A 23,371-nucleotide genomic window follows, 5' to 3' on the forward strand; every position below is an offset into this window, starting at 1 on the left:
TTCAGAAGGCTGCAGCTGTGGGCAGTTGGTGATTGACAGATTCATCACGACCATGCACCTGCTCATATATCACATCTTATGCAGTTTGTTTATGAAACATCAAATCACCCAAGTAACTCAGTCTCCCTACAGCCCAGATTTGGCACCCTGCAACTTCTAGCTTTTCCCAAAACTAAAAATCACCTTCGAAAGCAAAAGATTTCAGACTGTTGATGAGATTTAGGAAAATACGATGAGGCAGCTGATGTGTGAAGTTCCAAGGTATATACTTTGAAGGGGACCAAGGCATCATTGTCCTATGCACAATGTTTCTTGTTTCTTTTATCTTCTTCAATAAATGTCTATTTTTCACAGTACATGGCTGGATACCTTCTGGACAGACATTGTATATACATTTTTCTTGAATGAAGAGAATTAGAACCACTATGAAAAAATAAGGAAATAGTATTGTAATATGGTTGTTGTAGACTACATTTGTTTCATTACTATACCTTGAGAAGGAATAATGGAGGTAATGGAAGAGATTTCAACAAACGTATAAAGTAAAACAAATAGATCGCCATGAGAAAAGTAACCTTCATGATTTGCAGGAGTAAAGAGTAATTAAGCTTAGGGATGATAAACTTTAACGGAAGTAGTACCAATAGAATAGAGAAAGGAACAAAAAAAGCATAATGTGCTTGTATTACTTGGACAGTGTATGACATAGAGTTTCTTTGTTTTCCCAATAGTTTTTTGAACCTTTATTTTCTATTAAACATTGTGTCAGCTGTTGTGGTTCAGAGAAGAATAAGGCATTGTCCCTGCCCACAAATGCTTACAAAAGAGTGACTCTGGAGTATCATGCATCTTCATGTTGCAAGAGATACACATGAGTGGTAACAGCAGCCAGTAAGAGGGCATTAAGTGAGGCCATTTGAGGGAGTTTAAGCAAGAGACTAGCAGTCCTTGGAAGCATCAAGGAAACACTCTCAAACTGCATGGAAGATCATCACAGCTTTTGTCACATATTCTTCTGTTTCATTTTAAACAAATTATATGCTAATAGAAGACATATTTTACAATAATTAAATATCAATTTTATGCTGATTATATTTTAATATTATTCCTTGGTATTTCACAACAACCATAATTGAGCTATATAGAAAGTCATTGTTCTATGAGTTTTCCAGAATTCTGCCTTCAAAGTGATCTTAAATTTTAACTGAACGGTAAAGAATTTAGGCTTATTATTTCTGTAGATGTATATTGGCTCTTACAGTTTTGCTTTGGGAAATTTTGTTAGGATAAAGTTGGCAGAATTAACTTGAAGAAATGTTTCCCTAAATATTTTATAACCATTCCTCTCCATGTGATTGCAAGTAGATACCTACTGTTGAAGTGGGGGAAATATGTAAATGTGTAAAGAAGAAATGTTATTCATAATTTCAACAGCCAGAGGCACTCATTGCAAATCTACTTGTGCATTATGAAATGGAAACAAAAACTGTACATACAGTATTCTGCTCTCTTCACTTAACATTATATGTAGCATGAATATCTTCCCGTGTCATTAAAGATAACTCAAAACATTATAAGAACATAATATCCTTACATATGGCTAAATTGTGTTTTATTTACCTATTTCCTTATTATTGTTTTACAGACTATTTTTCCCATTAAGTCTGAAATTACTATTCTTGTACATAGTGTTCATATCTGATCATTTTCTTTTTCCTAACATCTCCTACTGTATTGAGGTTTTGGGTTTCAAATGTAAGTTGTTCCATTAAAATCTTCATTTTCCAATATGGCTGGTGTGGCTCAGTGGATTGAGTACCAGCCTGACAGCCAAAGGGTCGCCAGTTTATTTCCCAGTCATGGCATATGCCTGGGTTGTGGGCCATGTCCCCAGTGGGTAACACACGAGAGACAACCACACATTGATGTGTCTCCCAGTCTTTCTCCTTCCTTCCCCTCTCTTTAAAAATAAATAAATAAAACATTTTTTTTAAAAATCAGAGCGTTCTGGCCAAGATTGAGGTATAGGTAGAAACCCTTCACTTCCTTACACATCCAAAAGGAGGATAACAACCAATATAAAAACAATAAACAACCAAAAGTGCCAGAAAATGAAACTGCATGGAACTCCAACAACAAAGGAATTAAAGAAACATTCAGTCAGACTGGTAGGAAGGAGCCAGGCAGACAAGGAGACCTGGGGCAAGGAGACAGACCATGTGGGCAGGGCAGGCTGGGAGGTCCAGAAGGAAGGCAATGGACCACATGAGCAAGGCAGGGCTGGCTGAATGGAAAACTGAGATGCAAAGCTAGCCATAAACTATTGTGGGGATTGCCACTGCAGGAAACTCCCAGTCTCACACAAGAGTTCATTGGAAAGTGAAGCTAGAGCTGAGCAAGTGAGCCTAGCCACATTGTTCCCTCTCTGACCTCTCCCCCACAGACAGAGCCAAAACACAGCAAAGAGGGTTGCCCTGCCATGGACAATACCTAAGCCCCCCCTTTTTTTAAAATATAATAGGTGCACCAAGACAAAGAAATATGGCCCAAATGAAAGAACAGATCAAACTCCAGAAAAAGAGGTAAGCGACGAGGAGATAGCCAACCTATCTGATACAGAGTTCAAAACATGGTAATTAGGATGCTGACAGAACTGACTGACCTAAATATTCAGGGAACCAACAGTGAAGGGGAAGGAAACCAGGACTCAAATCAACGATTTGGAACAAAAGGAAGAATTAAACATCCAATCAGAACAGAATGAAGAAACAACTCAAAAAAATGAGGAGAGGCTTATAAACCACTGGGATCGCTTTAAATGTTCCAATATCTTAATCATAGGGGTACCAGAAGGAGAAGAACAAGAGCAAGAAGTTGAAAACTTATTTGAACAACAGTGAAGGAAAACTTCCCCAATCTGGCAAAGGAAATAGACTTCCAGGAAGTCCAGTAAGCCCAGAGAGTCCCCCAAAAAATTGAACCCAAAGAGGAACACACCAAGGCCCATCATCAGTAAGTTACCCAAGATTAAAACTAAAGAGAATCTTAAAACCAGCAAGAGGAAAGGATACAGTTACATACAAAGGGGTGCCCATATGGCTACAGCTGATTTCTCAAAAGAAACATTACAGAAAATCAAAGGGACAAGAAGGGACTGGAAAGAAGTATTCAAAGTCATGGAGTACAAGGACCTACATCCAAGATTAGTCTATACGGCAAAGCTATCATTTAGAATAGATGGGCAGATGAAGTGCTGCCCAGATAAGGCCAAGTTAAAGGAGTTCATCTCATCACCAAGCCCTTATTCTATGAAAGGTTAAAGGAACTTATCTAAGAAATTGAAAAAGATAAAAAACCATGAACAGTAAAATGACAGCAAACTCATTGGTGCTTTCCACAGTGGCTGCACCAATTTGCATTCCCACCAACAGTGAAAAAGGGTTCCCTTTGTTCTACCTTCTCACCAGCAGTAGCTGTTTGTTGATTTATTGATGATACCCATTCTGACAGGTGTGAGATGATATTTCATGGTGGTTTTAATTTGCATTTCTGTATTGATTAGTGATGTTGAACATCTTTTCATATGTCTTTGGCATCTCTGTGTCCTCTTTGGAGAAGTGTCTATTCAGGTCCTTTGCCTGTTTTTAATTAAATTGTTTTCTTGATGTTGTGTTTTATATGTACATTATAAATTTTGGATATTAACCCCTTATCAGTTATATCATTGATAAATATGTTGTATTCAGTGGATTGTCATTTCATTTTGTTGAGGGTTGCCTTTGTTGTGCAAAAATGTTTTAGTTTGATGTAGTTCCTTTGTTTATTTTTTTCCCCTTGACCAGGATGATATATCAGAAAATATCGCCACTAGAAATATCTGAGATTTTACTGCCTTGTTTTCTTTTAGGATTTTTATGGTTTCAGGTCTAACATTTAAGTATTTGATCCATTTTGAATTTATTCTTGTGTGTGGCATAAGAAGGTGGTCTAGTTTCTTTTTCTGCACATCTGCCCAATTTTCCCACTACCATTTATTGAATGAACTGTCTTTACACTGTTGTATGTGCTTGCTTCCCCTTTTGAATGTTTATTGACTATAAAGGTGTGGGTTTATTTCTGGGCTCTCTATTCTGTTCCATTGATCTATTCATTTGTTTTTATATGTATAGTTTCATATGTCTAATATCAAACTATACTACAATTACTATGGCCTTATAGTATAGTTTGTTATTAGACAACATTATTCCTTCAGCTTTGTTCTTCTTTCTATGGATTGCTGTCGCTATGTGGAGCCTTTTGTGGATTAATATAAATTTTTGGAATATTTGTCCTAGTTCAGTGAAATACTTCATTGGAATCTTGATAGGGATTGCAGTGGATAACCTGGATAAAATGGATGAATTCCTAGAAACACGCAGTATTCCAAAATTAAATAGGGGAAAATCAGATAATCTGAATAGATAGATTACACCTAGTAAAACTGAAGCAGTAATCAAGAAACTCCCAACAAACAAAAGCCCTAGTACAGATGGCTTCACAGGTGAATTTTACCAAACATTCTGAAAAGAACTAACACCTCTCCTTCTCAGACTATTTCATAAAATTCAAGAGGAGGAAATGCTCCCAAACTTATTTTACAAGGCCAGTATTATCCTGATTCCAAAAACCAGATAAAGACTAAAAAGACAAAATTACAGGCCAATATCACTGATGAACATGATGCTAAAATCCTCAGCAAAATGCTAGCATGCTGAGTACAGCAATGCACCAGAAAGATCATACGCGCTTTTTAAGTGGAATATATTCCAGGAATGCAAGGTTGGCACAACATTCACAAATCAAAAAATGTGATACACCACAGAAACAAAATGAAGTATAAAAACCACATGATTATATCAGTAGATGCAGAAAAAGTACTTGATAAAATACAGCAACCATTTATGATAAAAACTCTCAGCAAAGTAAGATTAGAGGGAACATACCTAAATATAACAAAGGCCCTTTATAATAAACTCAGCATCATATTCAAGAGGCAAATACTACAAGCATTCCCCTTGAGACTGGGAACAACACAGGGATGTCTGCTTTCACCTCTCTTATTCAACATAGTACTGGAAGTCATAGCTACAACAATCAGACAAGAAAAAATAAAAGGCATCTGATTCAAAAGGAAGAAGTAAAACTGTCATTATTTGCAGATGATACTGTATGTAGAAAACCCCAGATGTTTCACCAAGAAACTACTAGAACTGATAAATTCAGTAAAGTATCAGGATACAAAATAAACATCCAGAAATCAGTTGCATTTTTATATACCAAAAATGAACTTATCAAAAAAGGAAATGTAGAAAACAATCCTATTCACAACTATTCCAAAAAGAATAAAATAGACTTCTGGCCAAGATGGAGGTTTAGGTAGATACACTGTGCCTCTTCACAAAACCAAAAGGACAACAGTAATTTAAAAACAAAAAACACCTAGAACTGACAGCAAATTGAACTGTATGGAAGTCCAATAACCAAGGAGTTAAAGAAGAAACATCCATCCAGACTGGTAGGAGGGGTGGAGAGGGGCAGCTGGACAAAGAGGACTCCCAGCAAAGAGGTGGTGGAGGACAGGGGTGGGCAAGGCGGTGGCTGGTCAGCAAGGGAGCAGCTGGCGGACCTGCAAGGCAGCAGCTGTTGGAGCGCATGGTCACACATTCACATGCAGATAACCCTGGAAGAACACCCGGGAACGAGATAGATCATGCAACCCCAGGGCGCCAGCACAGGGAAAATAAAGCCTCAAAGAACACTGATTGAACACACCTGTGGGGGTCAAGGCAGCAGTGGGAGAAACTCCCAGCCTCACAAGAGAGTTTGTTGTGGAGAGACCCACAGGGTCCTAGAAGGTACACAAGCCAACCCACCTGGGAGTCCCACCAGAAGGAGCCACTTTGCTTGTGGGTAGCAGGAAAAGTGACTGAAATCCAGCAGAGAGTGGACTAAGTGCCATTATTCCCTCTCGACCCCTTCCCCACACACAGTGTCACAATGCAGCCACATGAGTTGCCCCATCGTGGTGAACAACTAAGGCTTTGCCCCTCACTATGTAACAGGTGTGCCAAGACCAAAAAAATGGCTCAAATGAAAGAACAGATCAAAGATCCAGAAAAAAAACAACTAAGCGGCAAAGAGATAGCCAACCTATCAGATGCACAGTTCAAAGCACTGGTGATCAGGATGCTCACAGAATTGGTTGATTTTGGTCACAAATTAGATGAAAAAATGAAGGCCACACTAAGTGAAATGAAGGAAAATGTACAGGGAACGAAAACTGAGGGGAAGTAAACCAGGACTCAAATCAATGGAGTGGACCAGAGGGAAGAAAGAAATATTCAACCAAAAAAGAATGAAGAAACAAAAATTCAAAAAAAAAATGAGGAGAGGCTTTGGAACCTCCATGACATCTTTAAATGGTCCAACAACAGAATTATAGGGGTGCCAGAAGGGGAAGAGCAAGAGCACCAAATTGAAAACTTATCTGAACAAATAATGGAGAACTTCCCCATCTGACAAAAGAAATACACTTCCAGGAAGTCCAGGGAGCTCAGAGAGTCCCAAAGAAATTGGGCCCAAGGAGGAACACACCATGGTACATCATAATTACATTACCCAAGAGGAAAAATAAGGAGAGAATCTTAGAAGCAGCAAGAGAAAAGGAGACAATTACCTACAAAGGAGTTCCCATCAGACTGTCAGCTGATTTCTCAAAAGAGACTTTACAGGCAAGAAGGGACTGGAAAGAAGTATTCCAAGTCATGAAAGGCAAGGACTTACATCCAAGATTGTTCTATCCAGCAAAGCTTTCATTTAGAATGGAAGGGCAGATAGAGTGTTTCTCAGATAAGGTCAAGTTAAAGGAGTTCATTCATCATCACCAAGCCCTTATTATATGAAATGTTAAAGGGACTTATCTAAGAAAAAGAAGATCAAAAAGATGAACAGTAAAATGACACCAAACTCATAATCATTGACAACCACACCTAAAACAAAAGCAAAAGCAAACTAATTAAACAAGTAGAACAAGAACAGAACCACAGAAATGGAGATCACATGGAGGGTTATCAATAGGGGAGTGGGAGAGAGGGAGAAAAGGTACAGAGAATAAGTAGGATAGATGGTAGGTAGAAAATAGACAGGGGGAGGTTAAGAATAGTATAGGAAATGGAGAAGCCAAAGAACTTTTATGTATGACCCATGGACATGAACTAAAGGAGGGAATGTGGGTGGGAGGGGTCGTGCAGGGAGGGAGGGCAGTGAATGGGGGAAATGGGACAACTGTAATAGCATAATCAATAAAATACATTTTAAAAAAAGAATAAAATACATAGGAATAAATTTAACCAAGCTTATAAAAGACCTATAGTCAGAAAATTATAGTACAATAAAGAAAGATACTGAAAACAGTACAAATAAGTGAAAGCACGTGTTCATCAATAGGAATATTAGTATCATTAAAATGTCAATACTGCCCATGTATAAACTTTTTTAAAAGTTTTATTGCGATATAATTTACCTACTGTAAAATTCACCCACTTAAAGTATACAATAAATGGTTTTTAGTATGTGATAAAAATTTTAAAACATTTCAATAGGAAATAAATGTTTATTCTTAAGAAGTTATATTTTTTGAGCTTTTACTATGTGCTAAGCACTGTTGTAAGTACCTTTTTGTTTTGTTTGTTTGTTTTTTGTTTTTCTAGTTAAAGAATCATTTAATCCTCTATATAACAATCCCATGAGACAGGTATCATTATTACCATTTTCTAGATGAAGTAACTGAAACACAGAGAATGTAAGTATCTTGCCTAGAATCACACTGCTAGTAAGTGGCAGAGTTGATATTTGAATGTAGGGATTCTGGCTCCTGAGACCTCTTTTCAACTTCTAGATTACCTTGTCCACAACAGACAATTGATTGACATGTTGCAATGTTGCTAGTTCCTGAATTGGATTTTTTATAAAATGTTTCACCTTTATGCAGATAGCCAAATTTTCATTCTAAAATTATTTAAGAACACATTTATCCTTAAATTTTAAGGATTTTGTGTGTTCCTTAAAACCATGTTTTTAAAAATGGCTGGTTTTTTTTCTTTTGATCTATGTTATACTGAAGTCAAAAGTCCTATATTATGGTATTTTAAAATGTTTGTGTCTTGATCATGCATTTATTTTTAACATGTTCTTTATAAAGTTATTTTTTCTTTTACTTCCTTTGAAGTCTTAGTGATGGAATAGAAACTAAGACTCATGGTTTCATTATATCTCAGATTTTTATTCACTACCTTCTTTCTGCCTTCAAGTCTGAAAGTGCCACTCCAGGCCTTGAAACTTCTCTTTTTTGTTCTCTGTGTATATTCCTCACAGCTGAATTGTTTTCTTTTTATTGTTTGTTTTCGTTTTTCAGCATAGTGACCACTTAGCATGTCTTACAGTTTTTAGTTTTAAGGTAAAAAAAAATGCTTTCACACCTGACATGGGTTTTGTGGTTTCCATGAAAAACATTTCATTCATCTACTTGTTCAAACATGTCAGAAAAAGAAAATTGAAAGGCTTCTTCTAAGCCATGGTCAGTGAAATAAAATACTGTGTTTATTCGAAAACAATATACTTAAAAAAAATTAAAACTGCAGTAAATCTGTTGTCTATGCAAGGTTTGTGAAAGAACCATTACACCACACCTATGGAACATGGCTACTGATCCTTACAGTTGCTGTCACTCATTCACAGTCTTCTAAAGCAATGATGTCAAAGACTAAGACAGAACTTTGATTTAAGACAACAGTAAAAACCTTTCAAAAAACAAAGTTTTGACACTTCTTGTTCTCTAGCATTTAAGTAGCTAACCTAAAAAACTGTCAGCTACTTCAGAGGACTACTACTCCTCAGTAGATGGGCAAGAGTTGTCATTTGTATCTCTTTGCACCCTGGAAGTGGAACCTAGTCACAAGTGATTCTGAGTGCTATTAGCAGTATAAAAACAGAAAAGCACTGTAATAGCTTTGGCTGTGAAATATGTTTTCTGGGTTTGTTGTACAATTTTAGGCCCTGCCTATTAAGTAAAGAGGGATTAATAGCAAAAAAAGTAACTGCTAATAACTAAATTTGAGATGTAAAATTGGTTCTTTTTAAATCAAGTTTTTAGACTACATGAACGAAGTTTTTGAGCCACCTTAACCCTCATAAATTATTTTTCAGGTTGGAATTTTCTATTTTGGAAGCCATCATTTTGAAAGTAAAATGAGAATAAGATGTTGGAACTAACACTTTCTTTTAGAATTTTCTTTTATGTGCCATGGAATTGTTGGCACACCTTAAATACAAATTCATATTTAAAGAACCAGAGAGTCCTAGTATCATATTCTGTTTATTAATATTTACAGAGCATCTTTCAACTGCTAAACTAGCTTCCATTTTTTAAATTTCTTTTTATATTTTAGGTCTCAAGCATGACTAATATTTGCACTTTCAAGAAACTCATTTAAGTATTTTACACTCTTCACTTGCTACTTTTCATTGACCACTAAAGAGCTTTTTCTATTCTCTTTATCTGCTTGATGAATATTTTTATTTTATCAACCATTTGCAGAGTAACCTTGTTAAAAAAATTGGTCTGGAAAATAAACTCAGAAGTTTCATGGAACATATATGGTACTGCCAATCTCTAAAAGTTGGCAATATATATTACAGACACCCTATCTCTTCAATATCTCCTAAAGAGGTTTTCATCAGTTGGAATGTATGGTTGGCTACCTAAGCACATTGACTGTGGGCTAACACAAATTAGGCACAGGTGGCTGATCTGGACAGTATATATACCCACACACACATACATAGGTATACTATTGGTTCTTATAGGTTATATTATGTATTGTGTGTTGGAAAGAAAGATCTTGGTACTTAACATTTTTGATATAGAAGAGAACAAAAAAATTTTATTTACTTTCACTGCTTATCATTTGCTAAAGTTTATTTCATACCTTAGTATATGAACTTCATGATTTCTACATAGTATATTCTTAATTTCTTGTACTATGTTTGCTTTCATTGTTACATTTTGACTCATCAATTTAAATGTCCCCAATGATAAATGGAAAAGATAGATCCATTCTTCTAACTAATGCAAAGATTGGATGCAAAGTTGAAAAATTAACTAAGTAGTAAATATTGAAACATGGCATAGATAATTTCTCTGAAGTTAAGTGTAAAACAAGACATAATATACATTCTATCGCATAGGATGTACGCATACACTATTGCATGTATAGGATGCATGCAATCCTATGACATGCAATCCTATACATGCAATACTTAGAAATATTAATGTCTTAGAAATATTAATTCTTAGTGGAAAATCTTAATCCATTCAGCATTAGTTATTTTTTTTTCAATGCACACATTAAATATGTACTCTGTATCCCAGTATGCCCTACTAAAATAAGGCAGCATCTGGCTGTATAACACACATAGAGCTATTACACAAAGTATTTAATATCATGGTTAATGCATTTTAGATTCTGAGTTTGATGTATGTGACTTCTAAAGCCATATCTAGCATCTTAAGTATTGTGCTTACTTATAAATATCATCACTTTTTTCAAAACAAATTCTGTCTATAGAAGTACAAAATCTTATCTAATATTTGGTTTTCTCATTTGATGCACTGAAGTAATGAGCATTCATTTATTTGAACAGAAAAGTATAAGTAATCAAACTACTTAAAATTATGTTTGCCCCTCCTGGTGTGGCTCTGTTGGTTGGGTGCCAAAAGGTCACTGGTTCGGTCCCTGGGCAGGGCACAGCCTGTCAGTGTTTCTGTCTCGCATCACTGTTTCCCTTCCTCTCTTTCTCCTTTCCTTTCCCCTCTCTCTAAAATAGAAAATTAAATTTAAAAAATATATGTTCAGGACTTCCAGCCAAGATAGAGGCATAGGTGGACACACTGTGCCTCCTTGCACAACCAAAAGGACAATAATTTAAAAACAAAAAAACAACTAGAACTGACAGAAAACCAAACTGTAAGGAAGTCCGACAACCAAGGAGTTAAAGAAGACACACTCATCCAGACTGGTAAGAGGGGTGAAGATAGGCAGTGGGGTAGAGAGGACTTGCAGCAAGGTGGTGGTTGGAGGACTGGAGCGGGCAGTGTGCCAGATGTCGGACCCAGTGAGGCAGCAGATCGTTGAGCAGGGCATGAAAGGCTACAGCTGGCCTGCAAGGCAGCAGTGGGTAGACCCAGCAAGGCAGCACATTGTGGACTGGGTGGTCCCACATTCCCATGCATATGAACTGGGAGGAACAAGTGGGGAGAGGCAGACCACAAAAACCAGGGCTGCAGCACAAGGATATAAAAGCCTCAAACCACTCATTGAAAACACCTGTGAGCATTGAGGTAGCAGTGGGAGAAACTCCCAGATTCACAGGAGAGTTCGTTGGAGAGACCCACAGGGTCCTAGAAGGTACATAAACCCACCCACACAGGAATTATCACCAGAAGGGCCCACTTTGCTTGTGGGTAGCAGGGGAAGTGACTGAAATCCAGCAGAGTGGAGCAAGGGGCACTGTTGCCTCTCAGACCTCTTCCCCACACACAGCATCAAAAAGCAGCCACATGGGTTACCCCACACTGGTGAACACCTAAGGCTCTGTCCCTTACTACATAACAGGTGGGTCAAGACAAAAAAAAAATGGCCTAAATGAAAGAACAGATCAAAGCTCCAGAAAAAATATAACTGAGCAATGAAGAGATAGCCAACCTATCAGATGCACAGTTCAAAACACTAGTAATCAGGATGCTCACAGAACTGGTTAAATTTGGTTGCAAATTAGATTAAAATGTGAATGTTATGCTAAGTGAAATAAAGGAAAATGTACAGGGAACGAAAACTGAGGGGAAGTAAACCAGGACTCAAATCAATGGTGTGGACCAGAAGGAAGAAAGAAACATTCAACCAGAAAAGAATGAAAAAAAAAACAGGAATTCAAAAAAATGAGGAGAGGCTTTGGAACCTCCAGGACATCTTTAAACATTCCAATATCCAAATTAGGGGTGCCAGAAAAAGAAGAAGAGCAACAAGTGGAAAAGTTATTTGAACAAATAATAAAGGAGAATTTCCCCATCTGACAAAGGAAATAGACTTTCAGGAAGTCCAGGAAGCTCAGAGAGTCCCAAAGAAGTTGGACCCAAGGAGGAACACACCAAGGCACATCATAATTACATTACCCAAGATGAAAAATAAGGAGAGAATCTTAGAAGCAGCAAGAGAAAAAGAGACAGTTACCTACAAAGGAGTTCCCATCAGACTGTCAGCTGATTTCTCAAAAGAGACCTTACAGGCAAGAAGGGACTGGAAAGAAGTATTCCAAGTCATGAAAGGCAAGGAACTACATCCAAATTTGTTCTATCCAGCAAAGTTTTCATTTAGAATAGAAGGGTAGATAAAGTGTTTCTCAGATAAGGTCAAGTTAAAGGAGTTCATTCATCATCACCAAGCCCTTATTATATGAAATGTTAAAGGGACTTATCTAAGAAAAAGAAGATCAAAAAGATGAATAGTAAAATGACACCAAACTCACAATGATTGACAACCACACCTAAAACAAAAACAAAAACAAACTAAGCAAACAACTAGAATAGGAACAGAACCACAGAAGTGGAGCTGACATGGAAGGTTATTAACAGGTCACTCCAGGGGGAAAGAGGGGAAAAGGTACAGAGAATAAGTAGGATAGATGGTGAGTAGAAAATAGACAGGGAGAGGTTAAGAATAGTGTAGGAAATGGAGAAGCCAAAGAACTTTTATGTATGACCCATGGACACGAACTAAAGGGGAGTAATGTGGATGGGAGGGGGTGTGCAGGGCAGAGGGCAATGAAGGAGGGAAATGGGACAACTGTAATAGCATAATCAATAAAATATATGTAAAAATATATGTTCAACTGGGTCTTTTACAAATATGAAAATGAGGTAAAATCACATAGTATTTAGTCTTATATGTGGAGATCATTCTGAAACATAACTGTTGACACATAATTTTTATTAATCTTATTTGTCTCAAAACTTTGAATTTAGTACGAGGTGTTTATTTTAGTAGTTTTAGTCAATGAACTCAAATACAGTTATCAATCTCGTAGCAGTTTGGGCAATTAGGGAGCTATTGGGTAATTTTTCAAATGTCCTGCATTTAGAATGAACTCATGGCAGCCCCTGTCCCTTAACAGTGTTTCCAAAACTTCAGTTGATACCACCCTCATGATTTTTGCCAGACTTAAGTGCTACCAGGTACTGTTTAAATTTTTTTAATCTGTCATAAATGACTTTAAAATCTTAAGCAAAAGCATTCATAAAATCATGTGTCTGATATAGTATTTTTTCTGAAACATTAAAATAAATATATAACCATTAAAACTGTTTCAGTGTTCCTTTATTCACTACTAAGAGTGTCATCCTGACCTGGTAGATTGGGAATGTAAAACCTGCCCTGTAAGCTGAGTACTTTCTTCCCACTACATGTCCAATTTGGGAGCTTCAATTGGAATATGAGTAGTTAAGAGAGAAAGATGTGTGCAATTTTAACTGTGCTTTGTGTTAAAACACTAACTACTACAACATAAACAATTCCATAGGAAGTGTATAAAATAAGATACACTATAGAATAAGATTTTTAAAAATATACTTCAAGACCATATTTAAGCTCTACTACCTTTTTTCTTGAGAAGGAATTAATCAATTAGCTCAGTCATTTCCTCCTTTGCTTTCTGGAAAACTTTTAAATTACTCTCCTAAGTATGGCAGCCTACCACTCACTCTCTTAACCTCCTGATTAAAAATGCATTTGAAGACTTTAACTATCATAATGTGTGTGTAAAAACTTGCTCCTTTTGCCCTTTCAGCGTACCTCCTTCCCCAATTATGTATTCGCTTTAGCTACTTAATATCTGGAAATGTAGTAACAAAATTAACACATGTGTTGTTAGGTTTTCTATTAGAAATTTTATGTAAAATGATAAATGATTGATGGACAAATATGTCTCTTCTTCCTTTTTTCTTCATCCTTTCTTGCTTACTCCAACCCTTTTAGTTTACACGGGCATGTTGTCTGGCCTTCTTGAGCTCTAAAAATAAGCACAAATTATAAATATTAAAGCAGATATGTATCATATGTAATAAAGAATTTACATGATTATTTAAAATAATATCATGGAAGGCTGTACTAGAACACACTTCTATACTTAATGTTTCCTGGAAATCCACTTCTTAAACGTCAAGTGTATAAATATTATGTGTTGGGGGTAACTACTACATTCTTACATTTTATAATAACTTCAGTTATAATACTTTTGCCTTATAAAGGAGCATTTATCATGTCTTTTTTCACTTTAGTGTTTAGTGTACCCTTTACCCCAACTATAGGAGTTTAACAGACTGTTCCACATGCACAGATGAGTTCATGGTGCTGATGTTGAACTTAAATTATGCAGTGACTGCTTTCTCTCATTTTTAAATACTCTAATTTAATAGTTAACTATTAAACTTAGATATTTAACACTTCATTTGCAATACTGACAGAAATTAGTTCCACTTGCATCAGAAAATTACAGGCTATCGTACAAAAAAGTGGCCTTTAGAATCAGTATTAAGCAGGATTCAAGTTTCTGCCACACACTAGCTGTGTGACTCTAGCTAAACTACTCAGAGCCTTAGTTTACTTACTTGTTAATGTAGACCCAAATCAGTGTTATTAATTGCTGACATTCATGGCATACTACCTTTATTACACACAGTATTAAGTATTTTATATGCAATTGTTAACTTATTTAATCCTCACAACAAGCTCATGTCTGTTGTTAGCACATTTTATAGATGAAGAAAGAAGAGGTTAGGTAACTATCAGCAGAACTTGACTTTGAACTAAAACTATCTGCATCTAAATGTCCTGTATACTCTGTACTCTGTGCTCAGTACTCTGCTATATAATACTGCATTTCTTTAATTTGTTATATTGCTTTCCCTTCCATTTTGAGCTCTGAATAAGCTAAGTCAGCTTTATCAGAGGGAATGTATCCCAGATTCTTTGTGTTCATATTTATATGAATATAGATTATTAGCTATTTCAAATCAAACTATTGTCATATCTTAAAGCCATGCACTTAGTAAGGCTTCATGCATGCCATCACTTTGATCCATCTATCACTAGCTCTTTAGAGTCCATAAAGTAAAACTTACCTCTTTGTGCCTTTAGGAAAGAAAGAAGTTGGAGTCAGTTATCTGTAGAATTTCTTGCAGTTCTAAATTTTAATCTATAAATGTGAATATATAATGTCAGTTAAAGGTCTTCTTTAATTGAATCTGACAGTTAATATCTAACAAAAATGTTTTGTATATATAGATGTTACTGTATTAAGCCTCTGTGTTTTATTTGCATAACATGGAACTGGTATGCCATCTGGTGTGTGTTTCTGAGTTCAGTAACTTGGAGAAGTGTGTTTCATCCATTGATTACCTTTCTTGGCTCAAGAAAAGGTGAGCTTTCATCTTTCTTTTTTACCAGATGTAACTAACCCTGAATCTCCAAAGAACATTGTAGAATTGTCAGTGGTGAATGGAGGTTTAACATCACAAAGAAAAGAAAATGGGTTAAATGCTGTGCAGCAGGTCCCTGTGCAGCAGAAGAGACTCCTCAAAGCTCCAACTCTGGCTGAACTGGACAGCTCTGACTCAGAGGTGAGCTCCCCTGAGGTCTGGGTTCACAAATCTTGACTCCAAGTCCATGATGGTAAGACCTAGTTTACTAATGTGTTGCTTCAGTTGTTACTTAATCCTGTCCCATTTTTCAAACAATAACATTAGGATTCAAATGTATTTAGAGGAAATAAAACACTAGGTTACTTACTATCACTTACTAAAGCCCAATATAATGCCCAGAATAAGTTTTGAAATATTGTTATAGTCTTAGATTATGGTGGGGTTAAAATAAGTCAACAATTTTCAAACATATTAAATACCTTTTATTTGGAGGAAGGAAAAAGAAAAATGTAATTCATTGAAAACACTTAACATTGTGGTATAATTACCCATTTATTTCTCTCTTTCTGAAATACACATCCATACTGAAGATTATTCTTTCTGTAATGTTAATAACAACAGAAAGGCCTGAGAAAAAAACTGCTAGTGTTCTCCAGATTTCATCTTTCACCTACTGCCCTTTGGGGGAAAACCTAACATCCTTCTTGTCTTCAAGAGACAGGATGGATGCCAATGTTCATGCTTTCCAAGTCTTCTTTGAGCTGGTCTGCAGCATCAGTATTTTTTAAGTATATTGTATTGAATATGCTATAACAGTTGTCCCATTTTTTCTCCCCTTAGACTCCTCCATCCAGCACCCCAATTTCCTCCAGCATTCCCCCCTCCTTTATTCATGTTCATGGGTCGTACATGTAAGTTCTTCAGCTTCTCCATTTCCTATACTATTCTTAACCTCTCCTTGTCTATTTTGTACTTGCAGTTATGATTCTTATTCCCTGTACCTTTTCCCCCATTCTCCTTCCCTGCTGATATTCCCACATGAGATCTCCATTTCTGTGATTCTTTTCTTGTTCCAGTTGTTTTTAGTTTGTTCTTGTTATTTTAGGTTCAGTCATTGATAGTTGTGAGTTTGTTGTCATTTTCCTGTTCCTAGTTTTGATCTTCTTTTTCTTAGATAAATCCCTTTAACATTTCATATAATAAGGGCTTGGTGATGATGAACTCCTTTAACTTGACCTTATCTGGGAAGCACTTTATCTGCCCTCCCATTCTAAATGAGAGCTTTGCCAGATAGAGTCATCTTGGATGTAGGTCCTTGCCCTTCATGACTCTGAATACTTCTTTCCAGCCCCTTCTTGCCTGCAGATTTCTTTTGAGAAATCAGCTGATAGTATTATGGACACTCCTTTGTGGGTAACTGTCTCCTTTTCTCTTGCTGCTTCTAAGATTCTCTCCTTATTTTTTAATTTTTGGGTAATGTAATTACGATGTGTCTTGGTGTGTGCTTCCTTGGGTCCAACTTCTTTGGGATTCTTTGAACTTTCTGGAAGTCTATTTCCTTCACCACACTGGGGAAGTTTTTCTTCATTATGTTTTCAAATTAAGTTTTCAACTTCCTGGTCTTCCTCTTCTCCTTCTGGTACCCCTATGATTCAGATGTTGAAACATTTAAAATTGTCCCAGAAGTTCCTAAGTCTCTCTTCCTTTTTTGAATTCTTGTTTTTTTTCATTCTGTTCTGGTTGAATGTTTATTTCTTCCTTCTGCTCCAAATCATTGATTCGAGTCCTGGTTTCCTTCCCTTCACTGTTGGTTCCCTGTATATTTTCCTTTATTTCATTTTGTGTAACCTTCACTTCTTTCTTTATTTTGCAGTCATACTCAGTCATTTCTGTGAGCATCCTGATTACCAATGTTTTGAACTCTGCATCTGATAGGTTGGCTATCTCCATTTCATTTAGTGCTTTTGCTGGGGTTTTGTTCTGTTCTTTCATTTGGGCCATACTTCTTTGTCTCCTCATTTTGGCAGCCTCCCTGTGTTTGTTTCTGTTAGGTAGAGCTGCTTTCACTTCCTGTCTTAGTACCATGTCCTATTTTCAAAATGGCACCCATAAATTGTGTGGTGCAGCCTGCTTCACTATTTTGTGGCTGCATGGAGGGAGGGCTCAGTCAGGGGACTGTACTTCTGGAAGTGTGCCTGGCATTTTCCCTATTTCCAGTCACTTCTCCCAGTCCCCATATGCAACTGGTACCCTTCCAGCTGTTGCCCTGGTGTTGAATCCCAGAGTGGGTGGGTTTGTGTATGTTTTGAGACCATCCAGTCCCTTTAAGCAGAGTTACCTGAAAATTCAGCAGTTTCTTCTACCACCCCAACCCTCATTGGTTTTACAGCCACAAGTTAGGGGGACTTACCTTCCTGAAGCTGGAACTCTGGGCTGTGCATTCAGGCCTGGGGCTGAGATCGCTCACTCCCAAGGTATCCCTCCCAATATTTATCTACCACACATGAATGTGGGACTGCCCTTACTTGTTATGCCACTGCTGCCATCCCTCCATGCCTCACCGTGTCTCCTTGCCTCTCTGCCCATCTCCATGTCTCTGCCTCTCCTACCCATCTGGAAGAATGTGGCTTCTTTAAATCCTTGGTTGTCAGGCTTTCATACAGTTCTATTTTCTGACAATTCTCTGTGTGATTTGTTTTGAGATTAAGTTGTAACTCTTCTGTGGTAGTGCAAAGAAGTGAAGCATGTCTGCCTATGCCTCCATCTTAGCATCTGTCTTGTGTATCTCTACTGCCCAGTCCTCAAAATCAACTTCTGTAAAATGAAATTATATTCTTGCTTCCCTTCTCTCTTTCCTCCTGCAAAACCAACAACATACAGAAAGCTTCTCTTCTCTGTTTGCTATCTTGGTTGCTGGTTCCATCCTCTCCACATTCATCCAAAGTATAGAATATAAGGAATTATTCTTTAATTCCCCTCTCACCAGTCTTCACTCCTAATCCAGGAAATGCCAGTAATAACAATTTTGCTAGAAAATACTTTTCAAACATGAAGAATAATAAAGAAATATCCGTATTACTTCCTGGCTTCAGTGTGTGCTCTCACACATGCTGTCTCTCTCATCAGTCCTATCTTACTTTTCTCCTTCCCAGCTTCCCCAGTTCTATCTCATACATACCACCAGAGCCTTTGTCACTCCTGCTTGACACCTTTTGAAGGCTCCTTGACACTTAAGGATTAAGTACATGTCCCCAAATAAGGTGCATAAAGCCTTGGTGATCTAATACTTGCAATACCATTCCCTGCCTCAGTGCACCCTTACTTCTAACTACTGTTTATCCTTCAACATCATGCTTTAATACCTCACCTTCTCTTTTCCCTGGTACCACTAACCCATCAGGACTCCCTTCTGTGTGATTCCATAATAACCTTCCCTTCTCTCTGTTAGGGCACTTTGCATTGTATATTGTAATCCATGTATTTCTTTCTCTCCCACCTGAGGGCAAGCTCCCTGAGAGTAGGGATTATGCTGAATTCACTTTATATTTCCAGTTCATAACACACAGTAGGAACTCACATATTTAGATAAATTCATATTAACCTGTGAGAACAAAAATATGAATTAAAAGAGCATCCAGCTCTGCACTGTCCAGTATAGTAGCCACTAATGACTGTGACTGTTGACATTTTAAATATATTAAAGTTAAATGAACTTAAAACTCTTTAGTTCCAGCTCTGGCCAACATGGCTCAGTTGGTTGGGCATTGTCACACAAAGTGCCATTTCAATTCCTGGCCAGGGTACATGCCTGGGTTGCAAGTAGGTTCCCAGTCAGAACACATGCAAAAGGCAACCAATTGATATTTCTCCCTCACATCAATATTTCTCTCCCTCTTTCTCTCTCCCTTTCCCTCTAAATAAATAAATAGATAGATAGATAAATAAATAGGTTTTTTTTTAACTCTTCAGATTCAGTTCTCAAGTGTTCAGTAGCCACATCCACTGTAGACAACACCACTACCCTCAAAGAGAGCTCTGTGGATAGCACTGATGAAGAGGTACAGGAAGTGCTCCTCCACCCCACTGAACCACTTTTAACTCCTTTCCTTGTCCTCCTCTACTCACTTCCTAAGGCAAGACTATACACCAGGTCATCATGAGATAAGTGGGCAACCTCTACAATATCTGTAGTTATCATTTTTTTTTAAGATATACTGCTAAAGTCCCAAATCCAACTCTTGAGATGGTTTGCTAGACACAATTCTCTTAATCAGAGGGAGGCCATTTTTGCATACCGACACATCATCAATTCAAATTAGAAGCAAGAAAAAAGGTACTAAAAAGGGAAGTGTTAGAGCCAGGTTTCAGCTAACTCTGACCATTGTTACTGGCTGCTGATTTAACTAACCATGGGCACATCATAGTTTCTTGGTCAATGGTAGTGGAAATCTCAGATTCATAGAACAAAGTGAGTGTTCTTAGACAAGGGCCTGGAACTAAGCATTTTCATCTCTTCCTCTTCAAATTGAAATCAATGTTTTTAAGTACTAAAGATAGACAAAAGTGTACTAAATGTGAGCCTACCTATGTTACTTTTTTTAATCTTCTAAATACAGTTTTAAAACTTCTAAATATAATTTTAAAACATCTAAATATGTTCAGAATTTAACATTTAGAAAACAGATCATCAGAATCCTTTATTTTTAAACAACTATTATATTTCAAACTTTGGCTTTATAATAATCAGACTTTGTAGTGATGAAACTCAGCTTTAATTTAATTGTGGTAATTTAGTTGTGTTCATTCTAAAAGCTGGTCTAAACTTTAGCTACTTTTAAGATTATCTGTCGACTACTTCTGGCCAAGATGGAGACCTAGGTAGATACACTAGCCTCCTCTTACAACCAAAAGAAGAACAACAACAAATTTAAAAACCAAAAATAACCAGAACTTCCAGAAAATCAAACTGTATGGAAGTCGGACAACCAAGGAGTTAACAAAGAAACACACATCCAGTCTGGTAGGAGGGGCAGAGACAGGCAGCCAGGATGGAGAGGTCTCAGGGCAAGGTGGCAGCTGGCGCAGCAGGAGGTCCAACATTGATTGGTGTGTGGATAAACTGGGAGGAACAACTGGGAAGGAAGACAGACCATGCAACCCAGGGCTCCAGTGCAGGGAACTAAAGCCTCAAAACGTCTGACTGAAAAAATCTGTGGGGGTTGAAGCAGCAGGAGAAACTCCAAGCCTCACAGGAGAGTTTGTTGGAGAGACCCACGGGGTCCTAGAATGTAAACAAAACCCACACCCACCTAGGAACCAGCACTAGAAGGGCCCAATTTGCTTTTGCTTGTGGGTAGCAGGGGAAGTGACTGAAATCCGGCAGAGAGCTAAGCAAGTAATATTGTTCCCTCTCAGACCCCTCCTCCACATACAGCACCACAACACAGTGACATGGGTAGCCCAACCCTGGTGAGTACCTAAACTCTGCCCCTTATTATGTAACAGGCATGCCAAGACAAAGAAATATGGCCCAAATGAAAGAATAGATCAAAGCTCCAAAAAAAAAGAAAAAATAGAACTAAGCAATGAAGAGATAGTCCACGTATCAGATACAGAGTTCAAAACACTGGTAATCAGGATGCTCACAAACATGGTTGAGCATGTCGCAAAATAGAGGAAGAAGTGAAGGCTACGAAAAATGAAATAAAGGAAAATATACAGGGAACCAACAGTGAAGGGAAGGAAACCAGGAGTCGAATCAATGATTTGGAGCAGAAGGAAGAAATAAACATTCAACCAGAACAGAATGAAGAAACAAGAATTCAAAAAATGAAGAGAGACATAGGAACTTCTGGGATAACTTTAAACATTCCAACATCTGAGTCATAGGGGTACCAGAAGCAGAAGAGGAAGACCAGGAAGTTGAAAACTTAATTTGAAAACATAATGAAGAAAAACTTCCCCAGTGTGGTGAAGGAAATAGACTTCCAGAAAGTTCAAAGAATCCCAAAGAAGTTGGACCCAAGGAAGCACACACCAAGACACATCGTAATTACATTACCCAAAATTAAAAATAAGGAGAGAATCTTAGAAGCAGCAAGAGAAAAGGAGACAGTTACCCACAAAGGAGTGTCCATAATACTATCAGCTGATTTCTCAAAAGAAATCTGCAGGCAAGAAGGGGCTGGAAAGAAGTATTCAGAGTCATGAAGGGCAAAGACCTACATCGAAGATGACTCTATCTGGCAAAGCTCTCATTTAGAATGGGAGGGCAGATAAAGTGCTTCCCAGATAAGGTCAAGCTAAAGGAGTTCATCATCACCAAGCCCTTATTATATGAAATGTTAAAGGGACTCCCTGGCTGGTGTAGCTCTGCAGATTGAGCACAGGCTGCGAAACAAAGGATCGGTCGCAGGTTTGATTCCCCGTCAGGGTGCAAGCCTGGATTGCAGGCCAGGTCCCCAGTAGGGGGCATGCAAGAGGCAAGCACACATTGACGTGTCTCCTTTTTCTCTCCTTCTCTTCTACCTCTCTAAATATAAATAATTTTTTTTAAAAAAGAGACTTTTATAAGAAAAAAAAGATCAAAACTAGGAACAGTAAAATGACAACTGTCAATGACTGAACCTAAAAAAAAAAAAAATTAAAACCAACTAAACAAACAGCTAGAACAGGAACAGATTCACAGAAATAGAGATCACATGGAGGGTTATCAGTGGGGCAGAGGGAAAATGGGGGAAAAGGTTCAGGGAATAAGAAGCATAAATGATAGGTACAAAATAGACAGGAGGATGTTAGGAATAGTATGGGAAATGAAGAGGCCAAAGAATTTATATGTACATCTCATGGACATGAACCAAGTAGGGGAGAATGCTAGTGGGAAGCGAGGTGCAGGGTGTAGGGGAATAAAAGAAAAAATGGGACAACGGTAATAGCATAATCAATAAAATACTTTTTAAAAAAAGATTATCTATTGACTGATTATCTATCTGTCAGGTCCCTCATCCTGTCAGCGTCCTTCCATAAGTGTCCTTCATCTAACGCAGGAAGTAATCCCCAGATCTTCAGGTTTCTTCTAATTCCATTACTTGGCAATTCTACCTTTCCCAAATTGATAGATAGCTATTCTTTTCCCCACCTAATCAATCCCTAGTATCAGAGAATTCCTAAATGAAGATTGATTAACCTTGGGTCATATTTGCCCACTTACAAAAATGACCACAAATACAGACAATTAGATCCATCCCATGTCACAGTATACAAACTGTCTTCATTCACATTTTACAGCACTGTTGTTCCCCACTTTTATATATTCTGTAACTCTACTCCTCTGTTCTTTATACCATCTTCCTTTGTTTTTTCAATTCATTTGTCAATTAATTTGAATTCAGTTTAATTCTTTTTTGCCATTTCATTTTTGCCATTCAAATATTTATTGAATAAGTTCAGTAAGAACTAAGGAGGAAGCAGAAACGCAGTGTGCTTTGTCCTCCCATTGCTTATTGTCCCAATGGAAAATAAAGAAACACATGTTTAGTGAGTACACATGGCCTACCAGGCACTGTCTGAGGCTGTCTACTGTGATGTAGTGTGCTTCTGCAGGGGCTAGGGCACCAGTGAAGTGTCATGGAAGAAGTAGGACTTGCGCTATAGAATCAGGTGAGCAGAACAGCCTGGCAGAGAACACTTTGTTGTATGAAACCTGCCATGCTGTGTCACTGCAGGGTCATGTGTTTCTACCCTGCTGGCCCAGACTTTTCCTGAGGACAGATATACAGTTTGGTTCAAACTTCTTTATTC

At 37.5% G+C, this 23,371-nt stretch overlaps 1 protein-coding gene across 4 annotated transcripts in view; it reads left to right on the forward strand.

The window, feature by feature from the left end:
- The window catches only part of SPIRE1 (spire type actin nucleation factor 1), a 303,603-nt gene that overhangs the window by 237,044 nt on the left and 43,188 nt on the right, over positions 1 to 23,371 (forward strand). For all 4 annotated transcript variants that reach the window (XR_006786997.1, XM_045849961.1, XM_045849959.1 and 1 more), the window contains exon 9: positions 15,597 to 15,769. Coding sequence is in view for 3 of the 4 variants with exons in the window: in XM_045849961.1 (XP_045705917.1) it covers positions 15,597 to 15,769 (173 nt within the window). In the remaining variant the exon portion in view is untranslated. The remainder of the gene's footprint in view (positions 1 to 15,596; positions 15,770 to 23,371) is intronic.

The sequence above is a fragment of the Phyllostomus hastatus genome, unplaced genomic scaffold (genome assembly GCF_019186645.2).
Source record: "Phyllostomus hastatus isolate PE091 unplaced genomic scaffold, TTU_PhHast_1.1 phas_contig_80, whole genome shotgun sequence".
In the NCBI taxonomy this organism is placed as follows: domain Eukaryota; kingdom Metazoa; phylum Chordata; class Mammalia; order Chiroptera; family Phyllostomidae; genus Phyllostomus; species Phyllostomus hastatus.